The sequence below is a fragment of the Melospiza georgiana genome, chromosome 10 (genome assembly GCF_028018845.1).
Source record: "Melospiza georgiana isolate bMelGeo1 chromosome 10, bMelGeo1.pri, whole genome shotgun sequence".
NCBI classification, from domain to species: domain Eukaryota; kingdom Metazoa; phylum Chordata; class Aves; order Passeriformes; family Passerellidae; genus Melospiza; species Melospiza georgiana.
Window position 1 is genome coordinate 5,786,229 of NC_080439.1, and position 24,991 is coordinate 5,811,219.

The following is a 24,991-nucleotide window of genomic DNA, read 5'->3' on the forward strand; positions in this document are numbered from 1 at the left end:
CACCAGAGTCTTCATGTTACCTTAAAGGTCATTAAATAATGTTAAGATTTTAGATATTTTCAGTAAGGCTTCATACATGTTTAAATGAAAATATGTGTGAGTGGGAAGGAAAAATTGCTAAGGAAGTAAGGAACCAACATTTTATTCATTTTTAATTAATCACTTCAATCTTAATGTAACATTAATTAAATGCAGCAAGGTTTAGTCACTCTACCTCATAAGATTTCATGGTGTAGCTTTAATCAGGTAATCAAATGATCACATTGTATAAATAGGCAAATACATCACATCAGTGGTGTATAACATTCAGGCTATTTAAACCACAACTACTCTCCATCTATAGCATGTTAATTATCACCACCACATTTAGCTTTTCTTTTCCTAAACAGAGAAAGAGAGAATGAATGATTATAATTTAGAATTATTTTTATGCACATACTTGAATCATGTCAATTTGATAAGGCTCAAAATTGGAGAAATGCTGTGCATTTAGTTATTATGTAGTTGTTTTGCTCTGTGCTGTTGAGCAATACAGAAATGTTAGATACCTTGCTTGCCTTTAGTTGGTTTGAAAAGCACTTTGAGGTCTGTAGGGCAAAATGCCATATTAAATCTCCCTAATAATTTCTGAAAGAGCTGATTTGCATCAATAGCAATATGTATAATCAATCAGTAAAGACAGAGCGGAACAGGATGTTTATAGCCAAACCTGATAGGCAGCTGGGAGAAAACAGAGAAGTAGCCTTGCCATAGAATTGATGCAACTCCTAGAAGCTCCATGGTTTTTTTAATAGCCTTTGGCAGCCATCTATTAATATTTTTTTAAGAACCATCAAGCCTTCTGCCTCTAGTGGTTTGTTTGCTAGAGTGTGGCAGGTGTGTATAGATGAGAAACACAGACCTGAGAGCCCTTTCTCTGGCCTTTACTACCTGTTGGTGTTGATTTACATATTTACGTCAATCTCTTGATTTCTGCATTTTTATAAGGTCTGTGATGAATTAAATAAATTCTTTGGCTCTTCCTATAGACAATTTTACTTGCTTTAGATGGTCTGTCATACCTCAGGTCCTTAATTGCACCAGTCCCTGGCACAGGAACTGATTCAGCTTAGAAACAGAGATCATTTTATTCATGAAGAATAATATTCCTGGTTGTAGTTCTGAAGCTGGGTGCACTGACACACTGTAAGAATAACTGTTCATTCTTTACTAGCCCTGTTGAAAGCTCCATAGATGTTTTAATCCATTTTGAAAAGGTGGTAATGTTTTAACTTAAGCCGGAGTCAAGTAAAGAAAAGTAGTAACCAGAACTAACTAATGAGTTCTGCAATGAAGTCCCACTTGATTATGCTTCAGATGTGTCAGATTTGTTTTAGGACACTAACTCAAATTAAATGCATTTGATTTGCCATATGGTACTCTTCATTTTCTCAGATTTGTAATGTAAACCTGTATGATGGTGCTGACACCCAAAATGAGCTCCAGAGAAATAAAATTACTCAATTACAAATAGCATATGAATCGTTGCACTGACACCAAGCACTCCTTGATTCCTGGCTCACCAGGGGCTTGGTTTGGCTCTGGTCTGAAGGAAGAGTTTGACTGACATGGTGGAGCCCAGCCTGAGCAGCTGAGTGCTCTAAATACAGCCAGTTTGTCTTTTTCCTATAAGGCTAACCAGCTGAAGAAATACAGTTTGGCTGCTCTTCAAATGGCAGTTAGTTGTGTGTTGCTAATAGTTTATTCTAGATATGTTTTTAATTTTTTAAAAATTAATTTTATTAGCTTTATTAGTATTAGAGCATTATTATCTTTAAGTCTATTAGTCGGGGGAAGCATTTCATTTTTTTTAATGAATCCAAAACACGCTGTATGAACTTTGCAGTTGTTGCCAAGGAGTTGGAGAATGCTGGTGTTGTAGAGTCTGCATTACAATAAAAACAGATTGGAAGAGCACAGCATCTTGCATGTAAAGCCTTCTCCTATATTGGTGCTGGGTTAAATATTTATTGTTGGGCTTGTGTGTGAGAACAGTGCAAGTGGAATAAAGCAGTTAAACTCTTAAAATGCTGTACTATTGAATTGAACATTCCTGTCATAAAAATATTAATTCTATACTGTCAAGGATGGTGATAAAATCCCCCAAACCACCATATTTTATGGTCCCCTTAACCAAAGCTGTAAACATTTCATATATAAACTTTCATGCATAAGAAAAACTAAATTTCATGGTTGCTGTAGGAAGGCATCTCTTCAGCTCCTGGTAGCCTGATAGAAATGGGGGTTGGTGGATATTCAGAATTAAGTGTCAAAAGCTGTATTTCACAATTTCACATCATTCAGTGAGCCTTTAAACATTAAAGGAACAACAGGCTACTCATCACTTAGGAAACTTGACCAGCTGTGGTGGGCAGTGTGAAGTGAGGAGATCTGATCTATGCTGCAGTGTAGAACACTGGCTGATCCTTAAATGCCTTATAATTCCTGGAAGGAGCAGTGGATCTTGTACACAGCTATATGCACAAAATCATAACCATGGCTTTTTGCCTGGGTGTGTGCTGTGCACTGGGTTTGAGTGGGAGGAGACTGTAGGAGATGCAGTTGTGATTATTAAAACACCTTTTCCAATGAATTTGTTGTTTGGGTTTTTACCATTTTGGACAGGCCTTGAACAACTGTGGCTTTATGTAAGAATGGCAGGAGCAGAAATGCTTAACAGATTAAAAAAAAAGGAGTAATACGACCACCTTTCAAAATTACTTATGAAATAGAAGCTATTTCTTGAAGGTATTTTAAAATAATTTTCTGTTAGACTCTGCAGCCTTTATTTAAACTGTGTAATATGCAACTGAATTATTCACAGCACCAAAATGAAACTGTGAAGCAATAATTATGCTAATTTTGAAATGGGGAAATACCGAGATTTGTCTCCGTCTAACATTTTCCTGATAACCTTGGAGACTTTAATATACAGAATTTGCTGTATTTTTGTGTTAAAGTAGAACCAATTTTAGGCTATTCTTCTAGAAAGCCTGTAATTTTGTTGGTAGAGGTGAGGAAGTTATGTTATACTATATAAACTGTTAGCTAAATGCAAATAATCTCCAATGCTTCAACTTCCTAATATTCTTGAAAAGAAACCTGAGTAGCTTATTTGCTGTAAGAGATGTTGAAAGCCTTTATGCCTACTGTTTATTAAGTGTTTAATTACCTGGTAGATTTAAAAGCTACACAAGTATGTGGCACTCAGTCTGGGCTTGATTTCCAGTTTCCATATTTATTACAGTTCTGTTGCTAAGATTTCACCATTAAATAGTTACGTGAAAGAAATACAAAGATTTCCCTGACTAGAATTGTTTTAAGAAACCTACACAGAAAATGTGTATTATTTATACAGAAAATGTGTATTGAGTAACTTTAGCCTTTTAATTTTTTTTCCTCTTAAGCTCTACTTTGTGGGAAATTCTTTACATTGCCAGCATTTTACATATTTAGATTGAATATGATAATCCCATTCAGCTTTTTGTTGTGGCAGAGCATGCTATTAACTGAATAAAAAATGATTCCTTAGGAGCCATTAAAGATCTCAAAATCTTCCAAAAGGCACCGCCATGCAAAACTTCACTCTGCCATTTTAAAGTTGCTTCAACCCCCAAAGAATGCTGTTTAAATGAGATGGTGCTACAAGTCATCAAGAGCCTGACTGCAAATAATTGAGTAGAGATTTGATTTGTGTTTGTTTTTTTCAGAGCCAGAGCTTCAACTGTGTGGAAAAGGCTGCATGTCCAGGATACAATGTGAGTTCTGTGCAGATTCAGGGAGATGCAGATTTTTTCATCAACCACCTCGGAGTACCTGCCACACAGTTTTCCTATGAGGACATCAAAGCATCAGAGGTAACTGTTACTAAAAACGGACAAAATGAAAGTAGCAGGAAGACAGAACTATGTTTTCTCAGTTTATCATGTGTTGTAGTAGAAATTTATCTCCTATAAGTGTGTTTTTTTAGGTCTTCAGAGGAATTTTTTGTTGTCACTTAGCAGCTATTCCCCATAGTTTTCATTCAAGATCTGTGTATATACAATCTACAGACCACGAGAAAGAATCTGCAAAATTCAATATATCAAAATAGTATTTCCCAGCAACATTTACAATATGAACATTGAAGGTTCCCTTGGCTATTGTCTACTTTAATCCAGAGTTATTCTTCATGTTCAGTTAACCTTGTAAATTTGCATTTTTGTCTCTCAGAATGACTCATCAATGTAATTAAAATCATAAATGACAATATTTCTATATTTATTTAAACATGACACTCTAAATTTGGTTCTTTGTTAAAAATTCAGCTTTTGTCCTTCTTGAAAATTCATTTCCTAGAAATAAACTTGGTAAGTGTAATCTGCAGTCTTGAAGTTGACATACTGCACTTCTCAGACTGTAGGAGACCTTGACCCCATGAGGTCTGTTTTATGTGAGAAATAAATCTGCTTGGCACAATGTGTAAATTCCTCTTGGCAAGAGGATGGAATTTTTCCCTAAAAGTGAAGTCACACAGAATGATTAAATTTGGATTATTTGCTGTATCTTTGTTATTTATTGTCCAGGTTGTTACCAGTCCTCCAGGAGATAAGCTCATTGTCTCTTCTATCAAACAAGCAATCTGTTTATCCTTTACTGTTTATTGCCATTGTTTATTGTGGATTCTGTTTATTGACAGATATTTATAAAGCAGATAAATTATTCTGTGTTGACAGCCATATTAATAAACATTGTGAGAATTTCTGTTAGGCAGGTTAGGGGCTGATAAAAATCTGTTGGTTTGCAGGGAGGGATTTTTGCTTGTTTGTTTCCATCCAGCTTTTTTAACTACGCCTCAGCTTTGTCAGCTTTGTTGCAAAACAAGATTTGGGCAAACAGGTTCAGAAATGGACTGTTCTGATGTGCTTTTGTTGGTTATAATTTTGTGAGGTTGGTTTCCTCTTCTGTCTCTCCCACTGCTGTGACCTGCTCAGGAATCACTCTTCCTTTGGAATATCCATCACTTGTTTATTTTATCCACCTGTCAGCCAGCGGTGCAGTGTCAGGTAAAACTGATGCTGTTGCACAGCTGGAAAAAAACTGGTTTGGAGTTAAAAAGCCCAAGACCTGTGCTTGTATTCTTCCTCCAGAGCAGCAGCTCCAGGTCAGCTTTAGAAACGCATTTCTTCCCCAGTCGGAGCGATGCCAGTCCGCAGAGAGAAAGTTGTAAAAACCTTCCATTGACAGCAACCTGAGGAGTAAATACGAGCAAATAAAAGCTGTAAGAGGAAACATTCAGGCCAGAAGAGTAAGTAAAACTGTCTGGCTTGGAATTACGTAATACAGTGAACCACAGCCTCGGGGAGGTTAAATCCGCCTGGCAAATGCCCGTGGTGGGGTCTGTGAGCCAGGAAAGTGCATTCTGAGAACTCAGCCGCGGCTGTAAAAGTGCACTGGGTGAAATGCACCTCATTCATTCACCAGCAGAAAATATGCAGCATTTTTAGTCTCAAAGTAAGTAAGCTTGGAAGAATTTCTCAAGTGGAAAAAATCATAATATTGCCCCAGTTTCCAAGGATTCTCTTGCATTTGCTGAAGAAAGCTTTCCTCATCTCCTTACCTCTGCTGTGCTGGGTTTTCCATCACATGAGGGTCACATTCTGATTAGTAATATGTTAGGAGACAGACTGATCAGGTTTTCCTAATACTGCTGATTATTTTGCTTTCAGTATGAGTTATGCTATTCAAGGGAATGATTAGTGTGTATCCAAGTGACTATGTAGAGTCTCCAGAGAGAGACCGAAGTGTTGATTTCAAATCAGAGTTTCTCTGCTCCTGAACGCCATGATTGGTCTATTAGTCCTCACCTCAGCAGAGAATAGTATTAGAAACATATTCAGTTACATTTACAGCAACAAGGAAGAGTAACATAAACTAAGAGAGCTGTTAAATCAAAGACTTGTCTTAGCCACTCTGTGTGCTACACAAAAGCTGGATATCAGTCAAATTACTTCATTGTATGAGCATTGGTATGTCAGAAATAACTACATGGCACAGGTGAGTAGATTCTGATTTTTTTTCCCTATTTGTGGACTATTTCTGTGCTCTTGAAAATATTAGTTTTGTTTATTTTCTCACCCAAAAATGGTGTAACAGGTATAACACATATATGTCCTCCATAATGAGAAAATGCATGTAACAGACAGACAGATGTGTTCATCACAACTCTGCTTGGTGTCAGATATAAATTCCTCTCTTGTGATATTTTAACTTTGTAAACAAAATAATCTTATTTACATGACTGAAGCTCAGCTCTTGGTTACCTGATTGTAAGTTATTAATAACTCTAAAAACACTGGATATGGTGGTGTATGACCTCAGGGATGTGCACTCAATTTCTGTTTGTATTCATGATGGTTCTCATTTTTGAATGGATGTACATGGATTGTGTGCCTGCCCTATCACTTAGAGCTCACCTTGTTTCTCATACTTCTCTCCCTTAGTTCCTTAAGATTTGCATTGTTTTTCTTTTTGTATGAGCATCATCTTTGTAATTTTCCATTTTCGTTTTCCTCTTGATGGAGCACCTTAAAGTGTACTTTGCTCTGCTAGACTCAACATTCTGATGGCCTTTTTTATTTCATGAAAGGGGACAGGGAAATGTAGTTTATAAAAGATCTGTGTTTGGGTAGTACTGGGCTTCTTCCCTGAAGGGAAAAGCTCCAACCCCCTAGTTACAAGTTAATTTATTTTGATTCCTTCCTTCCTAGCACAGTTTATAGCATAGCTGCTGAAGTCCTGGAGCACAAGTAATCACAGAGACTGAGGAAAAGAGCCTTGCTGTGGCTGCCTAATGTTTGGGTAGTAGAGAAAATATAAACTGGGTTTTCCATAGTTTCAGTCAGAGATTTGACTTTTTCTCCAGCATTGTAACTCAAACATCATTGAACTGTTCCGCATTTTGAGTTCCATCACTTACAAACTTCAGCTGATACAGGTGTATTTAGAGTTTTTTTCAAGATGGAAATTAATTGGCTGTTACCATCCATTTCTGTGTCATTGCAGTCTACAGTTTCAGAAGGAATCCATTTTTTTAAATTATAGTTGGATGATTTCCTATGTTATCTGCATATTATTCATCCTTAGTGCATCCCGTTACAGAATGATTCCTGTCTGATAAAACAGAATCTTAAATCCCCTCTGTGATAATGTAGCAGTTTACATCAACATTAGCATTATTACTTTGTTTGGGGAAAAAACCTGCTGCACATGCACATTATTAAAAAATAACCAACAACTTGCTCCTTTTCTCTTTTTTTTTAATATTTATTGATGGACACATAGTCATCATGCAACATTTCATAGTAGATGTCCACGTTTGGGTATGCAGGACTCACAGAACATTTACTTTTACACCTAGATCATAAAAGTTGTTTTCCGTATCTTCACTCAAACTTAAGTACAGGCAAGAAGTATAAAAATTACCTGTCACATTATTCACAGGCTAGACCAAGGTAGTGTAATACCATGGACCACTAAGCTAATTTAGAAGAAAAATGAAAAGAGGTTTCTTTATAGAAGGCATTTGTATGTAATATATGTAGAAGAGTTTAGAATTTTGACAGTTTGAGATTGTATCCTCTTTAGAGAGAATGCATAATGATTTTTATTTCTGTTGAAATATGCATAACTTTCTGAAGGTAACTTTCAACTTTCATTAGGGCCCTTAAAAGTGATTTTCACCCACACTGGTGTAAAACAGAGGGCACTAAATCTTAACTCTTCAGTGAATGTGGCTTCTCAGTGGTTGTTACCATCCTCCCTCCCACCCTGTCCTGCCCTCTTTTCTTCCTTTTTATCACTCTTTGGGGAAGCTTACTGCAGTTTCTTGATTTCAGTGTTTACATGCTTAGACTGACACATCATGCACTTCTCTCAAAAGAGCTCAAAAACTTTCCAAGATTTCTTTGTTATGAGAAAAGGAACAGAGGAACCATCCTTGGTGGAGAGAACTCAGGGTCTAGTTTACAGAAAAATAACTCTCATGTTGCAAGCTGCTTTTGTCTCTTTGATGTGCTGATGTTGGTGTAAGGGAGGGCTCAGGCAGCTTGGAGTGCTGTTCAGTGCATCTCCCTTGTATCTGTTCCAGAGTGAGAAGGAACCTCAAACACATTTCATTTTAAATGCATCTATATGTATAATCAATGTGGCTTTGTGGAAAGAAATAAAGTCTGTGGTGTAGTTTCATCTCCACAAATACAACCTTGTACCTGCGTGTGCATGTTGAAAGCAAACCTGAGTAGTCTGACCTGTGGTATTCTTTATTTTTAGCTGCTTTAGTATCAGTCATATAATCACTGCTCAAACAGTTCCAGTGCTTAAAGTCAATCCATTTGTATTTTCTGAAGCTCTGGAGCTCTGTGTTCTTAATGCAGTTACTCACCATCTTGAATCACAGCATTAATCCATTGTCACTCTATATCCAGATGATTTTCTCCTTTATTTCTGGTGTGTCCTCCTTCAGTCCCTTTCCAGCCAGGAAAGAGTCAGTGCAGCCATGACATTTTGAGATTTCTGACTGCTTGGATTATCTACAGCTGACCAGGCCCTTCTGGTAAATGCCCTGCTGTTTATCTGACATTATTATTTGTGTCCTCCTTGATTTAGTGTCACCCGGAACCAATTAATTTATCAAAGCCAAGTATATTTATCAAGAAATTCCATCACAGCATCATTTTCTTGGAGGGATCAGACCAGGCCATGTGCAAAGACACGAGGTGCTTAATTCAGCCTTAGCTGCTCAGCAGAGAACTTCAGGACCTGTGGCATTGGTGTGAATGTCCTTGGAAGAGATTTAGTCTGAATCTATAATTCCAGGGAGATTCCTACCCCAAACAGAAGCCTTGTTTCTCCTCTTACATTTAGTCTAGGAGGGAGTTTGCACAACAGCAGTGTGTCACTGTGATGATCTGTGATTTGGTAGCTTTTCCATCTGGAAATACAGCTCTGCATGGCTCCCCCTCACTCCCTGTTTTTATTCTCTTTTCTCCCCGGTACACGTTAAATTTTTTAAGGAAATAACACAGCTGGTAGTTGCCCATGGGGAGTTACTGGAGATGTTTCATGCCTGTATGAGAGAATGAAAGTGTGCTTGGTATACCAGAAAGTCTTTGCAAAGGAGCAAATGTGTATCAGCCTCAGGATGGTTGCTTGGGAACCCAGGATTCCCTTTTCTGAGCTGCCTCTGGAGAGTTTGATGCTGTTGCCCTTGCTGCTGAGAGAGTTTATTACCTGTGAGCAGAGCTTCAAGGGCAGCCAGGTGTGGCAGTGGGAGCTGGTTGTGTCAGGGTGAAGAGAGAGGTTTCATTTGTGTTTCTGGACAAGCAGGGAGCTGCCAGTGTGTAACAAGGAATAGTTCCAGGAGTCCCCAGCAGGTTTTCTGGGACTACCTGAGTGTCCAAACCACAGCTGCCTTCCTAACTCAGGGATTATGCTGGCTTTATAATAACTGTGCTTCTCTTTATTCAGACTGATTTTTTCCTGACCAATGTGTTTTTTCTGTCTCTAGCATAAATTAGTGTTTTCTAATTTCTCAGTTCAGTCAGGGGTTAGTGTAGTACTCACCAATAATTCATTAATTCATTAGTCCATCTGTTCATTTGGACGCTAATTGAGTTGAATTTGGTAGTGAGAGCATGGTGAAATTGTTAAGGTTAATGACTCGGTGTTTTACAAGACAAAATGCATTTGATGTTCAATTGATTGCTTGAGTTGTTTTATTGAATAATATGAATATTTAGCTACTTAATTTCATGGAAGAGCATCTTTGTTATTGCACTAATGCTAGTGAAACTGATGACGTCCTCATCAGTTTGCATACATTACTCTGCTCCAAAAAATTCTGTCTGGCCTCACAAATCCTTGTGCTTTGATGTCCCAAACATCACACAGTGCATCCAGAAGGGGAAAATTCTTTATGTAAACTTGCCTTATGGTATCAAAATCACACAGCTTCTCTAGCATTCATTCACACTGCATGAGTACATGTTGTTTCTGTGAGCTCTGTCCTTGCAGATTCTCTCTGAGGCTCCTCAGTGTCATGGAATTGACTGAGGATTGTTGGAAGGCAGTGGAAGAAAGAGAGGGGAGTTAACAGGATCAATGGAATATGGGGAAATATGAAACATTTGTTTAGACACCAATTAATTGCTTCTGTTTGAAGCATCTAGTTACTGAAAATATTATCTAAGGGCAGATGTCACTGAATTCTCTCTTCTCTCTGGAGAATTAAATGGCCTGTTGCACTCACGGTAATGTTTTACCACTGTCCTTCTGAGTGGCTGCATTCAACTGACCAACTAAAAATCTTCTGGGAGAATATCTGGAATAAGTATCAAAACTTCTTTTGTGACAGTAGATATTACTAGTATAGCATTCAGTTTTGTCTTTTTGGGGGAAAAAAATCAAGATCACTGGACAATCAGACAGCTGTGGTTTGGGTCAGTGATGCATTCTCACTGATAAAATTTGCAATATTTGATATATCTTATCATGGACATTGAAGAACTGGTTAATTAGGCTTCTGATAAATATTGTCTTGAAGACATTATTATTCTTAGCAAAACACAATTTTTATTCTTACTGCAAGGTGGTGAGCCTCCCACCTACACAACATCTGCCTAGTGTCTAACATTAGAAATCTTCATTCAGTGTAATTAAATTTTTTTTTGAGCACTTAAATTTAAAGAGGGAAATAGGAAGCATTGAGTCAGGAAATTAAAGCATTGATAATATTTGATTGTGAAAGACATTGTCACTGGGATTCATGACTTCCAGCAGGACGTGGTTAGAGTGATCTTCCTGGAACTTCATGTTTCTGCTTAATTTGAATGCTCACAATTGATCATAAAATGTTACAAATTGTGTTTGCACCTTTCACACAGCACATCCAAGAAAAGCTGTTCTCTCTTAGATGTACTGAATCTTACTGAGCCTCCTGTTTCTAAGTTGTGAAACTTTGGGAAGATCCTGTGTCAGGTTCCAGGTTTCTGACTTGGGCCACTCCTACCTAAACTGCTGATTCTGCTTTCAGTGTAAAAAGCACAAGGGAAAACTTCAGAGGAATAAAGCCAGGCAAGTATCCTGACATCCTGAAAGTTGCTTTCTTTGTGCTGCAGTTTGTGAGTTTATAGCTTTACAGTGATTATTTCAATTCACTTACTAACATAAGGAAGAAAACATTAAATTAAAAGAGATGAGAGAAATGTACTTATATTCCTTTCCTTATGACTGTTGGCTGGGGTTTTTTCTGGCTGCAGTTGAGTTGAATAATAAAATAACTTGTGCAGCAGTGATTCCAGTTCTGCCTCTCCTGTGTTCTTGTGCAGTCTTGTTTGGCAGGCCTTGCTCATTTTGTCCAGCATTGGGTAGCATTGCAAGGTCACTGCACATCTTTACCGGAATATTCAAACAGAAAATAGATGAGCTTTTGTTTCTTTTCTAAAAGGTCTTCAGTAAACTGAAATGGTGAAAATACAGAAGAAAAGAATCTTGTCAGAATCTCCTTCTGACAAGCCTGTTTTCCAGAGTAGGGGCATTCTCACTTTGAAGATGTGTCAGGCTGTGGCAGTTGCAGAGCTTTGCTTGATAAAAATAATTTTATGGACCTATTTTATGTGTTTTGCATAAATGAAACAAACTTTTACATTATTTTATAATCCTTTGTGGATTTGGGAGGTGATATTTAATTAGATATTTAGAGCATTGGCTAGAAAGAGTAAAGCTACCCTATCTGAGATGGAGAGGCAGGAAATCTCTTCTACAGTGTATTTGCAGCCCTATGGGCCTTTATTAGTGAGAAATCCTATATCCCTGTTATTATTTCATCAATTCAATTTGAAGCACACTTTGGCTTCTGTCTGTTCTATTCTACATAATCTACTTTTTCAGTAAATCTGCTTCAGTCTGCAGTACCCTCCCAAAGTAAAAATAATCCAGATAGATGATGATAAGCCATATTTTAGTCTATGAGATACCTTTTCCATTACTCTTTTTTTGATCCTTCTTACAGTCAAACCTCTTGTTCAATCACCCTGCCAGGCATTAAAAAAAAATAAAAGGGGGAAGAGATGGCCTTTTAGCCTAGGTGAGGTGAAACAGCTCTGTCACAAAGAAATGCAATTGAATATTTTCTGCCAGGACACCGTATGCCAATTGCTTGACTTAGGGAAAATGGAAGAAGGAATTAGTGAGAGCCTGCAGTGCAGATTTCAGAGGTGTTTTTGTTCTTCTCGCTGCTCCCTCTTTATCTTTTCTCCTGGCAGGGCTTTCTCCATCACACTATGACAATTTTTTGGCACTGGTGTTGAATACAGATGCAGACAAGTCCTGATGCAGTACATGGGTGCCTGGGTAGTTGTTCTGGGCACTGCACAGATTCAGAGTGTGCCTTGTGTGACTTCAGCCCCCCAGCTGAACCTGTGCCCAGGTAGATTCTGAAGATGTGCAGTGTCTACTTTGTGTTTCAGTGGCCAGACAATGCACATTTCTGTGGATCCCTCAGTTTCCTGTAATTCTACTTTTTGTGCTGTTGCACTACAAAAAGGCAGAAAGAGTGAAACAGGTTAATAGCTCATGGAACACACACAGCATGTATTTATGTACACTGGGCAGGTAACAGAGCACAGGGTCAGTCCTGATGCAGCAAAAGCAACCCCTAAATTCTCACCTTCTAGACATTTTTCTTTGGTCTGTATTAAGAAAATAAACATTTTCCTCTTGCTTTACATCCTTCTTTTGTGTATTTGCCTTGCAGGCTTTAGCAGTGTAAGATTAACACATTGATACCTCTTGCCCACCTGTACAAATTTCAGAAGTATTTCTGCTCTCACTTGCTTCCTCTCTGTTTTTACCTTTCCTGGTGCCTTCTTTTGTCTCCTGTGCAATATAAAATTGGTGCCATGAATATTGTGAAGTGTTGAAGGCCTGAGTATGGACAATTCTGACAAATGTTAACACGGGTGAGTCAAACTGGATAAAGAACTTTAGTCTAAAGATTGTTTTTCCAGATTGAGCATCTTTGTTGCTGAGTGGAGAAACCTCCACTGCCTGTTAGTTTAAAAACAAACAAACAACAAAAAAGCCTCCCCTCACCTCTCACTCCTCCCCCCACCCCCAGAAAAATTATTTCTGGAGATAGTTGTGTATTATTCACGATAATAATAATGTCTGTATATTTGTGTATTATTCACAATAATAATAATAATTCCTTAGGTTAAGAACAGAAGGAGGTCTTCTTGTAAAAGCTGGGGAGCATTCAGCAGGCAAGAAAAATCAGTTTGAGTGTGGAATGGGAGCATATTAAGGAATTATTGCCCACATAATTTGGGTACATAAATTCACAATTTCTCTAACTGGCAATTTTACAGTTTCTCAAGTAATAGTCAAGAAAACAGACTCTCTTCTCAATTCAGCTAGTTAAAAAAATCACATGTATTTAAAGAAATAATTCCATTTTTAAGATAATGTGTGGCAAAATTTGATATTTTAATTTTTTTTTAATTTAATAACAGCAAAATTGATCTCTAAAGCATGTCTTGGTATTTACTGTTTTTCATTAAATCACCAGAAGTGCTGTGGGGTTTTATTTGTGATTTAAAATGCATTGGTTAAAAGGTGGCATATAAATTGAAGGTATAAGACAGTACACAAGGGATGGTGAATTTAGTACCTTTAGATGGTGAAACATTTTGTTCACTTGATTAGTTAAGGAAGGATAAGTTAAGTTAGAAAAATGAGCTTAGAAAATCAGAAGTGAATTTTAGTGCAAGTGTCCATCATAAATAAGCAAGAGTAAGCCAGATTTGGGGTTTTAAGAGATTTTAGCCTGCATTTTCGATCTCCATTTAATTGATTCATAAATCAATTAATTACTGTCACAAGACCCGAGGGCAGCAAGAAATTGGGTTCAAATTAAAAAGAAAAGGAGGCAATTTGTTTTAAGATTGAAAGTTGAATGTTCAATCGAAGTTTAATCAGAAGTGACCCATTATTTGAAAAGTAGAACATCAATGTCATTCTAATTACACAGAATGCTTCATTAAATGAGTATTGAAAATACCAGGTTAACTGATCATTCCAAAAGGAACATGAGACAAAGGAAACTCACTTCCAAATACGTGTCATGCTTGTTCATTTCTCTTCTGAAGAGTTCATAGAGATACCAAATAATTTCATTGGGAATTCAAGGATTATTGGGGTGATCCTTTGTAGATTATAAATTTTATTTGATAAAAGCATAACTTCATATCAGAAGATAAAATCTTCTTAATCCATTTGGATAGCCATGAACTTAAAGAAAAATGAACGGAATGTGATGAAAGCCTAAGGTGAAAATTTTCAAAGCACTAGTGGAAGTTGGGCCTCCTAAATTTAGGATGTTTCACAGTGGTCTGACCTTGAAAAGGTTTTTACATATTTTGATATTATCTCCGGAGCATTCACAATGCATTGAAGACTGCCCTCTGAAGAAGGTGAGGGTGATGCTGCTGCCTGGCTGGGGCAGAGGTGATGATTTGTGTTTAGGAGGTGAGTGTGGGAGAGAACGAGGACAACAGCTGCAGCTGCAGCTCCTACTGTGCCTGAAAAGCATAAAGGAATAATACAGTTGGTTTTAATATTTCTGGATTAGCAAGTCCTTCTCTTGGTGTGCATTTACTAGAAATTTGCTTAGCAAATTGCTGTTCAAAAAAAGCCAAAACACAACACTCAGTTGTTGTGAGCTTGGTGAAACAATGACAGAGAAGTGTGATTCAGTTTCCAGCTAGTGGAAAGTGTTGGTCTTGCTCTTAAATGCTGAGAGGTGCTCTTGGAACATTATCTGGACCTTCTCTCTGCCATGTGCTCCCTGGGAAGCTGATGCAGCTTTCTCTAGTGAGCACAGTACTTGAAAAACAGCAAAAGGCAAGAGAAACAAAGTTGGCCTTTCTAGCTGTTCTTTATAGAGGAGCTTGTTATGAGGGGGAAAAAAAGGAAACAAAGCAGTCACAGCTGTTTTAAACATTTGCTTTTACAAGTGCACAGCAGGATGATTTCAGATGTCAGCAAGTTATTTCAAACAGCAATTCTCTTCAAGATCTTTGCAAGCAGGGACTTGATTCCTTCATGAGCAAAACAGCTCGTCACTTGTGATGTCCAAGTCGTTTTTGGTCATTTGCTGATCGTTGCCTGTGTAAGCTGAGTTCTTCCAAAGGCAGAGGCTGCTGCTTCACCTGGCCCAGGTGGGGTCTGGAGTGGGGTGGGAGAGGAGCCAGGTGAGCAGTGCATCCCTGCTTTCCAGGGAGGATTCACCAAACTTGAGATTCTAAAGACATTTTTCTGGATGGAGCAATAATCTGGCCTTGTGTGGCAAATTTAATTTGGTAATCACTCCCTTGCCTGACTCTCAGTGAGATATTCAAGAGGGAATATAAATGATGCAACTCTCTTTAAGTTATTGATTGCATTTATGTGACTGATGATGAGCAGCATTGGCCCCACCACAGCAGAATGAGGGTGTTCCTCAGCAGCCCCCCAGTCAAGTGAAACAAAGATGGATAGTTATGAGTTAATGCTGAAGTATGTATTTAATCTTTGTAATAAATGACTGTGCATCTTCTGCCAGAGATCTAAAAGAAAAAAATTCTGAAAGAAAAAATTACTTCATTTATTTTTGTGATGTTTCTGTGACAAGTTATGCAACACACAGATGCATCACTGATCACAAAAATTTATATGATGCAATGCTAATTATATATATTATTTTTTTTAAGAAAGTGGTGGGAGTTTGCTACCCGAAATAATCTCCTAGAAATGCATGGAAACGTTGATGGAATATTGATCACGACGGCATTAATTTATAGAAAAATTCAACAAGCAAATTTACCAATAATATAATGTAATTCCTGCTTTAGGCAACTGGGCACCTTTGAGGCTTAGAGGTTTGTTTCATATGGCTTTGCCTTTTTTTCCAGTCCACTCCTTGTTATTGGTTTCTTGTTTTCTTGTGACAACAAATGTGCAAATAATGTCTTTTTTTTAGAGTACAAGAAGAGATGAATGTTCTGTACAAACAATATATTAGATTGTCTGGTGTTAATAGACTGGTTAACATACAGTATATAATTTTAGGGAGTTGAAAAAAAATCCCTTATTGTGTAGATGGACTCACTGGATAGAGAAGTAGGATGGTTGCAAAAGATAAAAGAGTATTCCTTCATTATTGTGGTTACATTTCTCCTGAAGACTTAAATCATAACTTAGTTAATAAGATGCCTGATTGCTTCTTAGCTCAGAATAAAGCTGTGTGGATATATATATTTTTTTTCTCCTGGTAGGCAAAATTTTTAGCTGCTGTGGGAAGCATAATTACAGAGACAACTGCCATTCCAGAAATAAAGTCATAAGACATAGAGGTTTTTTGCCTTTTTTGGGGGCTTGGAATCAGTCAATGAGATCAGTGAAATAAGTGTCATAATCATCAAAATTTAATAAAGATTGGAAGGATTTCTCAATCCATCAACAAAACTCAATAACCAATTGAAAGAGGAAATCAGTGTGAAATCCTAAAAAGCCCCTTTCTTCTTTCTCACAGAATTCCAGCTTTCTCTCTGAAGCTCTTTTTCCTGTACATGCAACAAAAACTGAAGAACTGGATCCCTCCTTCAGCCTGCACGAGACCATTGCAAAGGTAAGAGAAATGGAGATCTCATTTACATACTTTCCTCTTAAATTTGCTAATAATTTTTAAATAAATTCTATTTCCCTGTGAAACCTTTCAATATAGTTAGAAATTTTGAAGTTGTCTTCACTGGGATCCACATTGGGAATATTCCTTCCATTGGTCAACTTGTGTGATCAAAGCAGTTCCACATGCAAATGCTTCATTTGAAACTATAGCTTTTTATTCTTATTTTTCACTGCATATCACTCACAAATTGCTTTGCTTGTATGGCCACTCAGGCTGATAGAAAAGCTTGTTTGAAGCCCTTCATCTCCATTAGGGAAATAGGATTGTAGTGTTTCCAAGGAGGTGACAGGCAGGTTCTCTTCCTGAAGCAAATGGAATGAAAAGTATGCAAGTGTAAGGAAGAGACTGCTGGACTGTTGGTACATGAAATTCACATTTTGACCACAGATAAGGTGCAGCACAAGAATGTTGACTTGTGACATTTTCTAACAGGATCATACTGGTCTGTTCCTTTGAAGCATGGAAGGGATATATATTCCCATTTACCTGTGTTTAGTCCCATTAATTTTCTAATATAGGGAACACTCTTTGAAATTGGCAGTGCAGTGATATCCATAACTTTGGTAGTTTCTTTCACTGTAATCTTTTTGAAAATGAAAACCTGTGGCGTGGTGCATGCTACCTCTGCCAAGTATTTTAATCTTCCTCCATGGTGTCTGCAAATGAGCTTGGTTTTGTTTGTTTATTTTTTGGATTTTGGGGTATTTGTTTGTTTTTGTTGGGGGGTTTTTTCATGCCAAGATAACACAACGTATCTAAATTAACATGAAGGTTTCAAACTCTTAAAATCCCAAAGATTTTTGGGATTTTGCTGATTTTGAATCAGTAGAATAGCACTGTGAACAGAATGTCTGTGTGGCAGAGTTTTATCAGAGGCATTTCTAACAGCATATTATTCCTGGTGTAGGTATTTCAACAGAGTACATTCATATTCCTGTGTTATTCCTACTGTATTGGGCCCTTTTGGGAATCAGATCATTCTGGAAAAGGTTGTGCCTGGGCATGCCAATAGCTTCTGCATTGAGGCATCTCTACATCTGTACATTCCATTGAGGTATTTTCTGTTTTCATGTAGAAATTGCCTCTGTGTAGAGATAGAGGATTTGGCAGAATTGTTTGAGCAGCAGAGACACAATATTACTCCAGTCAGAGTTTCAGCAGCTAAAGTGTTAAAGAGTTTGTTTGGTGTGTGGAGAACTCATCTCATTGAGCAAACAGAAGTCTTGATGCATCTGAAAATATCTCATATCCTACAAAAACCCTTTGTCCTTGCAAGGCCCAGGCAGATACATGGCAGCCTTCCCCCACGTCACTGTGTGGAGTGCAGTCTGGAAATTTCTCCTTTATGCTCTGATTTCCACCACCAAAATGTGGCATTTTGGGTGTCCATTTTTACAGGTAATTTCACAGGTAATTTCTTCAGTGATGTATTCTGTTCGATGCAATTTTTAAAATTCCTCTCTTCAGTTGCACGTGCCACACTTTGCCATCACCTCCCAGTCTCTTCTTTAAAGGCACAAGTTCTGCACAGACCAGCAGAACTCTCACGTCTCTTTGGAGTTTGTTCTTTTAAAAATGAATTATTCAAGCCCCCAGTTAACAAGCAGGAATATGGACTGGGATAGGTGACAGATGCTGGGTGTGGTTAACAAAGCAGAAGAACAGGTCTCAGTGTGTGAAGCGAGGACCTAGGTGGGGGCCTGATCAATATCCACATTTCAGTCTGCTCTTGATATTGAATTTTTACATGTGGAGTTTGACCTTGTTGTGAATCTACCAGAAATATGTAGGGTGCCATTTGTGTGCCCTGTCACACACAAAACCATGGGGTTTGGGCTGAGAAGGCTGGCAGCAATTCATGTTATTTATCAGAGCTCTCATCTGCCCCAAGGTGATGGAGCAGCATAGGTGCAGTGCAATGTGCCAGCTGCTCTAGTCACTCCCTAAGTTAAATAATTTGCCTTTTTTTCTCACCAACATCTCATATACTGGCTCTGGAAATCTTACTGGTATTTATGGTTTGATGGTATTTGAGATGTTCAAAACACAACTCTACTGTCTGTGGTGACACTGTGAATACAAACAAACCCCAAATTTTGTGTTTTCCTGCAAAGCAGCACAGGCACCCATATTTCACAGTAATGGTTTGATTTAGCACATATTCTCTTAAGCACACAAGTGAGACTCTTTGTTTTACCTTTAGCCTTTGTGCATGAAGGAACATATAATCCAGTTCAAGCAGAGGGTAAATACAAACCTGCTGAAAACTCCTTCTACCAATGGGTGTTTTATTCTCTGGCTGTTGTCAGCAGCAATAAAAGCAAGAGCAAATCTGGTGATAAAACCTGGTACAGTAACTTTGTAATTCTAACTAGTAATTAATTCTATTAATTGTGGTGAATAGGAAAGTAACAACATTCAAAAGGAGAAAAAAAAAAAAAAGCTGTCTGGGGATTTTCTCAGCATTAGATATGAGAGAAGTGACTTTTCTGCTAAAGACATGAGGTTTTCTGACAGACAGTCACACTGTGTTTGCCAGACAGCATATTCTCTATCTGCTTCAGCCTAGTTAGAGGAGATATGCTTGGAATTTTTCAGTAGTTCTTTGTACCTAAAAGCAAGTAGCCTCAAGGACTCTTGCACTTTATACTTGAACTCTGATGGATAAAGACTAGGTAATAAAAATAAGCTGAAATTGCAGAACCCCTGGTAAAAATTTGATGAACCAGCTGTACCATGCAACACAGCTCTACTTGGTTAAGTCAGGTATTAAAAAACAGCTCATTCCCCTACCCTCTAAAATTTTCCATATCTTTTCTGCTGATATGCTAATGTGCTTCCTTCAAAATGGAAAATGGAAGAATTATTACAGGACAGAACTAATCACATTTCCTCCTGTGACATATATTCATGAGGTTGTGGGAAGATGTCAAGGTTCTGTTATTACAAGATTGTTTCTGAGCTTTTTTTTTTTTTTTTTTTTGAGTCACTGGAATGTAATGCTTTCAGCTTAGAGAACTCTGACAACTAGGAAAATATCAGAACAACCATGTGCTGTAGTTTCAATGAATAAGAGGAAAATAAAAAAAAAAAATAGCAGCCTTTAGCAGCATGCATGTTCAGAAACCATCCCCGTGGATTGTCTGTGAACATTCTTACCTGTTCAGTCCTCTAACTGAAAACAGAAAATTATTTCTACATTCCTTAAGTATTTTTGATTTTGCAATAAGACTGTATGTTCTTTTAAAAAGTTATAATTGGCTTCTGTCAAAATGTTTATTGCACTTTGAAACCATTAGTTCCTGAAGTCCTCTGTTAGACCTAAATTGTACTTGGCTACTCTCAAGCTTTGTCTGCAAATGTCAGTAAAAGGAAAAAAAAAGCATTGCATCATTTTTCAAACTTGAGTTGGAGTTTAAGTGAAGGAAGCAAATGTGTCAGCTCTGTCTGATCCAATCAAAGCACAGGATAAACACATAAGCTGATACATAATGTCTCATCCTAAATCTTAGATAGGAAGCCAAGGTTGATGCTGTTTGTACATCTCATGGAACACCCTTTTTACTGCAAATTACAGCAATCTGAATAAGCAAAAGAAGATAGGTAGGAGTTAGAGGAAACATTGTTTAATCCCTATTTTAGATACGAGAAAATAAAATACTATGAGTCAAAAGTGGTACTTACAGTAACTGAGTAACTACTTCATTTCCTCACCTGAATACAGAATGAACTTGAAAAATCTGATTTGTTTGGCACTGTAGACAAAGACTGGAACATTTCAAAGCTGGAGCAAGATTTCTGAAGGTGCAATGCAACAAATATTTGGGATTTGCTGAAATTTCAGCTGCTGGCTGTGACCAGCTGAACATTTTTTCTTCTCTGTGCTGAGGCCACGTGTGTGCCTGTGTTAATGGGAGTCACCTGCCTTGGAAAGAAGTTACATTTCCCACAGCAATTCCTTCCTTTGCCATGCCTTGTTTTGGTTCAGATCTGACTGCAGCTCTATCTGAATTGGTGACAGGATCTCAGCAAAGAGATTTGTGACAGGTGTCTTATTTTTTGGGGAGGTTTTGTCTCCTGGTTGTACATGACTGTACAAAGAAGCTACTGTATATTTATTGCACAAGTCAAAAGATTGTTTTCAGTTTGCCCAATAGTGGCTTTCTACTGTGTAATGAGTATTGTACATCCTTTGCTTTTACTTCAAAAATATAAGTTGCTGAGAGTGATGTCAAACAATTGGACAAATGCATGCATTTTTTAAGGAAAGTCAATACATATGTTTATAGAATCAGGTAATAATTTGATTTGTATTCAACCACTGAAATCCAACAAGTTTAAATCTGAACAAACCAAAAAAAAAACCCAAATCTGAAGCTTGCTTCTCTAGTAGGTAGGAATATGCCTGGGGCTGTTTGAATATTCCCCTGTTTCCCACTACCCTGTTCTTCACACACTTAGTTACTGAGTTTATCAGACTCTAATTTTATTAATCCATTCTTCAGCACCAGTACTACCGTGGGGCATTTGTTATTGGCACACATGTATTGAATTGGTGGCTTTACAAGGAAGATGAATTTTTCTTTAAAGAAGATGCCAGCATTCTGGAGGAATAGTTCCTCTGGGTACTCTAAAAGTGCCTTGTCTGTTGTAGCAGCTCTCTGTAGGAGCTCCTTTCTGTCTACAGATCTTTTGACAAAGATGTCAAATCAGACAGTTCTTTCCCCAGCGCATTCCTCTTAAATCATGAAGTTTTTACTAACAATAATGTAGTAACTACTTTTTTTTTTTTTTTTTTTTTTTTATAATTTAGTGTATTCCAGTTTACATTTGAGTGAATATGAGGTTCAGTCAGTGGGACTTTACTATATGCTCAAGTGACAAGGAATCTAAATAGTTTTTCTGTACTAAGAGTTAATTAGCTGGTTTTGCAAACAACTTGCAGAAAGACCTGGGGAAATACAGCTGCTAAAGTGGATGTTTCTTTGTTAGTTTTAGTTTTTAGACCATAGGAATAACTTCCTTTGGGTACAGTTGTACAGTGTATTCTTGACATTTTTTTTAATATTGTTCCGTTACATAGCTACGATTGCATTGCAGATGCTGAAGTTTACAGACACTGAAGTTTGCTTCCTGAGCTCAGTCCTGAATTCAAAATCAAATTTTCAAGACTTTGGGTTGTCTTAAGGAATTTTAAAATGACAGATTTCCTTGGGAGACTTAGCTCAATCCATAGTGGTTTTAATCTTGTCTTTAAATGTGGGCACCTATTTTGGCATCAGAGTGATGGCTGAACTTTTCTGCAGCCGTGCTCTTGATGCTGAGCATTTCCTGAGATTGGAGCCATCCAGAGGGGGAAGAATAGGACCAAAATTAAACATCTAGACAATGCATAAAGCTGTGTGTCCTGGGAAAAAGCTCCTAAGAACCAACATATTACATCCTGAGCTGAGCGATGGGATGCCTGAAGGAACCTAAGAGTACAAATTAAGCACAAACTAATGTCTGCCCTTATTTAAGTTTAGCCCTCAAATCCTGGTCAGGAGCCAAAAGAAACAGCTGAAACTTCAGATTTCAATGTGCAGCACCATGGAATTTTCTTGCATTTTACATTTTGTGGCACTGAGAGGAGTGGCTGGGCCTGTTTCAAATCCCTGATCTTTGATTTCCCCATTGCAGATGTGCTGTGAAAATCTGATCCCAGTGGCAGATAATCTTTACTTGAAATTCTCATTCTGAATAGTTTTTAACTGGTTGTGCATGACAAACTCGATGTATTCTCAGTGATAAAAATCTTCAAGATGTTTTTGTAATATAATCCTGTGCATGAAATTGTGCTCTGCCCTTGTCCTTTATTTTCTCCTGTTCTGTCTCCCAATATGTTGATGTGCAGGCAGTTATACTGGGTATAACTGAAAAGCACAATTAAATGTTTTTAAATAGATCTCCTGAAATGAAGGATTGCAAAATTAGCATGAAGTCTTTCTTTTCAAATACAAATGGACAACGTGAAGAAATTCTGTCAAATGTAGAAGTTGCGAGCCAAAATTTGTGTATACTTTAAAAAAAATTATGATGAATCAAAAAACAGCATAAATGAAGTTATTACAAAATCCCAGCAAGAGCAGGCTGTTTGTAGAGCTGGTTTTGTTACTAATGTAGTCAAAAAGAGAGCATTGCCAGTTTGCTGAGGCACTCAGGTATTAAAGCCTTCAGGACTCACACGCTCAAGCACAATTCCATTTTCCATTTGAGTCCAACAAAATAGACTCAAGCTTGTTGGTTTAATGAGATTTAATTAACCAACAGGAGTGATGACCCCACCCACCAGCAGTTCCTTGCGCCAGGGGTTGGGTTTTGTCTGTAGCAAACTAACCATAAAACCAAAGCAATATAAAAGATATAACTTTCTACAGTGGAAATGGTATTTCTGTTTCATAAGCAGAGATCATCTGCTGGCTATGAAGCTATTTTTTATTTTAATACCTTCTTGTAAAACTAATGGCTAGGAGTTTCATAAATTGCAGCCTGATTCCAACCATACACGTACAATATTGATTTGAAAAGGTACAGCATCTGGATCATCTGTTGAAATAATTTTAGTTCAAAATTTAAACTAGTATTACAAAGTACTGCATTTCGACCTAAAGTGTTTCATGACAAGAATCCAGCAGCCAATAAATGAAAAACAACATTTCAGAAGGGTAAAAGGGAAGAAAGATAGAAGTTGTTCTGGGGTAATGGAATAGTATATTCTCGTATGCTCCAGCCTTTTCCTCATCTAAAAGTGATATGAAAAGTGGAAATAGAGAGAAATTTCTTCAAAATCAGATTATCAATAAAACTGTATGTCCTGAATGGTGCTTACTTTGAGAAGTCATTCATAAAAATAGTAGTTTTTTCTTAGTAATGTGATAATTCTTCAATCTCAGAGAGTGCTTGTCTTTTCCTTAGATGAAAGAATAGCCCATTTATTTTACTGCTGAGATATATCAGTAAAAGGTGTACATGGATACTGCATAATATTCTGAGACAGTGCCAAAGTTCTGCTTAATCTGTTCTAAATTATCACAGATAAGCAGTAAAATAATCTCCATGTTGCTACCATCAGATGTGATCCATCCACACTTGGGTGCTAACTTCTTTATAATAATCAAACTCTGAATGGATAATGTTTATTTTCTCGAGACAAAACAGTTCTAATTCCCAAATGGCAAATAAATGGCAACACGTTTGCACCTAACTGAAGTTTTTTAATTTATTCAAAGCAGTTAATTAGCAGTTATTCTTGTGCTGGCTTATTTGAGCTGTATATACACACAGACTTAATGAAATTGAAATATTTGGAAAAAGATATTACTAAAGATTATCTACTCAGTGATATTTTCTATATTTTTATGAGACATGTTAAATGTAACACAAGTTTGTTTTTCATTAATTTAGAGTGTACTGACAGTTGTAGGCTCTGGCAAACTGGCAGACTTTTAATCACAGCTTTGCAAAACATTCAAGGCAACAAAAAATTCACTGCCTTCTCAATTAGCTTATTTTTGCAACATATCATGATTATGAGGGGTGTATTGCTATTTTTTTAAATAACAGCTTTAAAAAACAAAGGTGAAGAAAGCGTAATTTTAATTTTTTTTTTCATTTCCTCTTTAAGGTGTTTACTTGAGATACCATTTTGAGGAATCTATTTTTAATAACTTTGTGACATCTGACAAGGTGCCAGCAGTTCTTATCATTCAGATTTCACTTTTTAAAACTACTGATATTAGTGCCCTCTGTTAGATAAATGCACCTGACATAAACAGGTGAGCCCAATAATTCGATTATAGTCCTGGTTCTGTGTACTTCAGTGAAGCTCAGTCTGGTTTCACCCAGTACAGGAGCCAGTGGTCTACATAAAGATTATATATCATCATATAAATCATATAAATAATATAAAAATTATTTGTCAGTTTTTTTAGCTGCTGATGAAGTGTTTGAGCCTGTGAGTGCAGGTGCACTCCTGAAGTTTCAGGTACAAACTGAGAGGCAGCAGCTGCAGATCCAAATCTTTATATTCCAGAACAAAATGTAGTTTTGGCTCTGTGAATGCCAGACCTGTTGGGAGTTCAATTATAAACCATATTCTGGATCCTTGGTAATCCCCCAGCACTGTGCCGTGCTTGAGACAGGAATTCA

The 24,991-nt window shown here is 37.3% G+C and overlaps 1 protein-coding gene across 1 annotated transcript in view; it reads left to right on the forward strand.

Annotated features, from left to right (window-relative positions):
• NAALADL2 (N-acetylated alpha-linked acidic dipeptidase like 2) overlaps positions 1-24,991 on the forward strand; it is a 401,015-nt gene that overhangs the window by 326,918 nt on the left and 49,106 nt on the right. The window contains exons 11-12 of the mRNA XM_058031067.1: positions 3,750-3,896; positions 16,649-16,744. Of these exons, the coding sequence (XP_057887050.1) occupies positions 3,750-3,896; positions 16,649-16,744 (243 nt within the window). The remainder of the gene's footprint in view (positions 1-3,749; positions 3,897-16,648; positions 16,745-24,991) is intronic.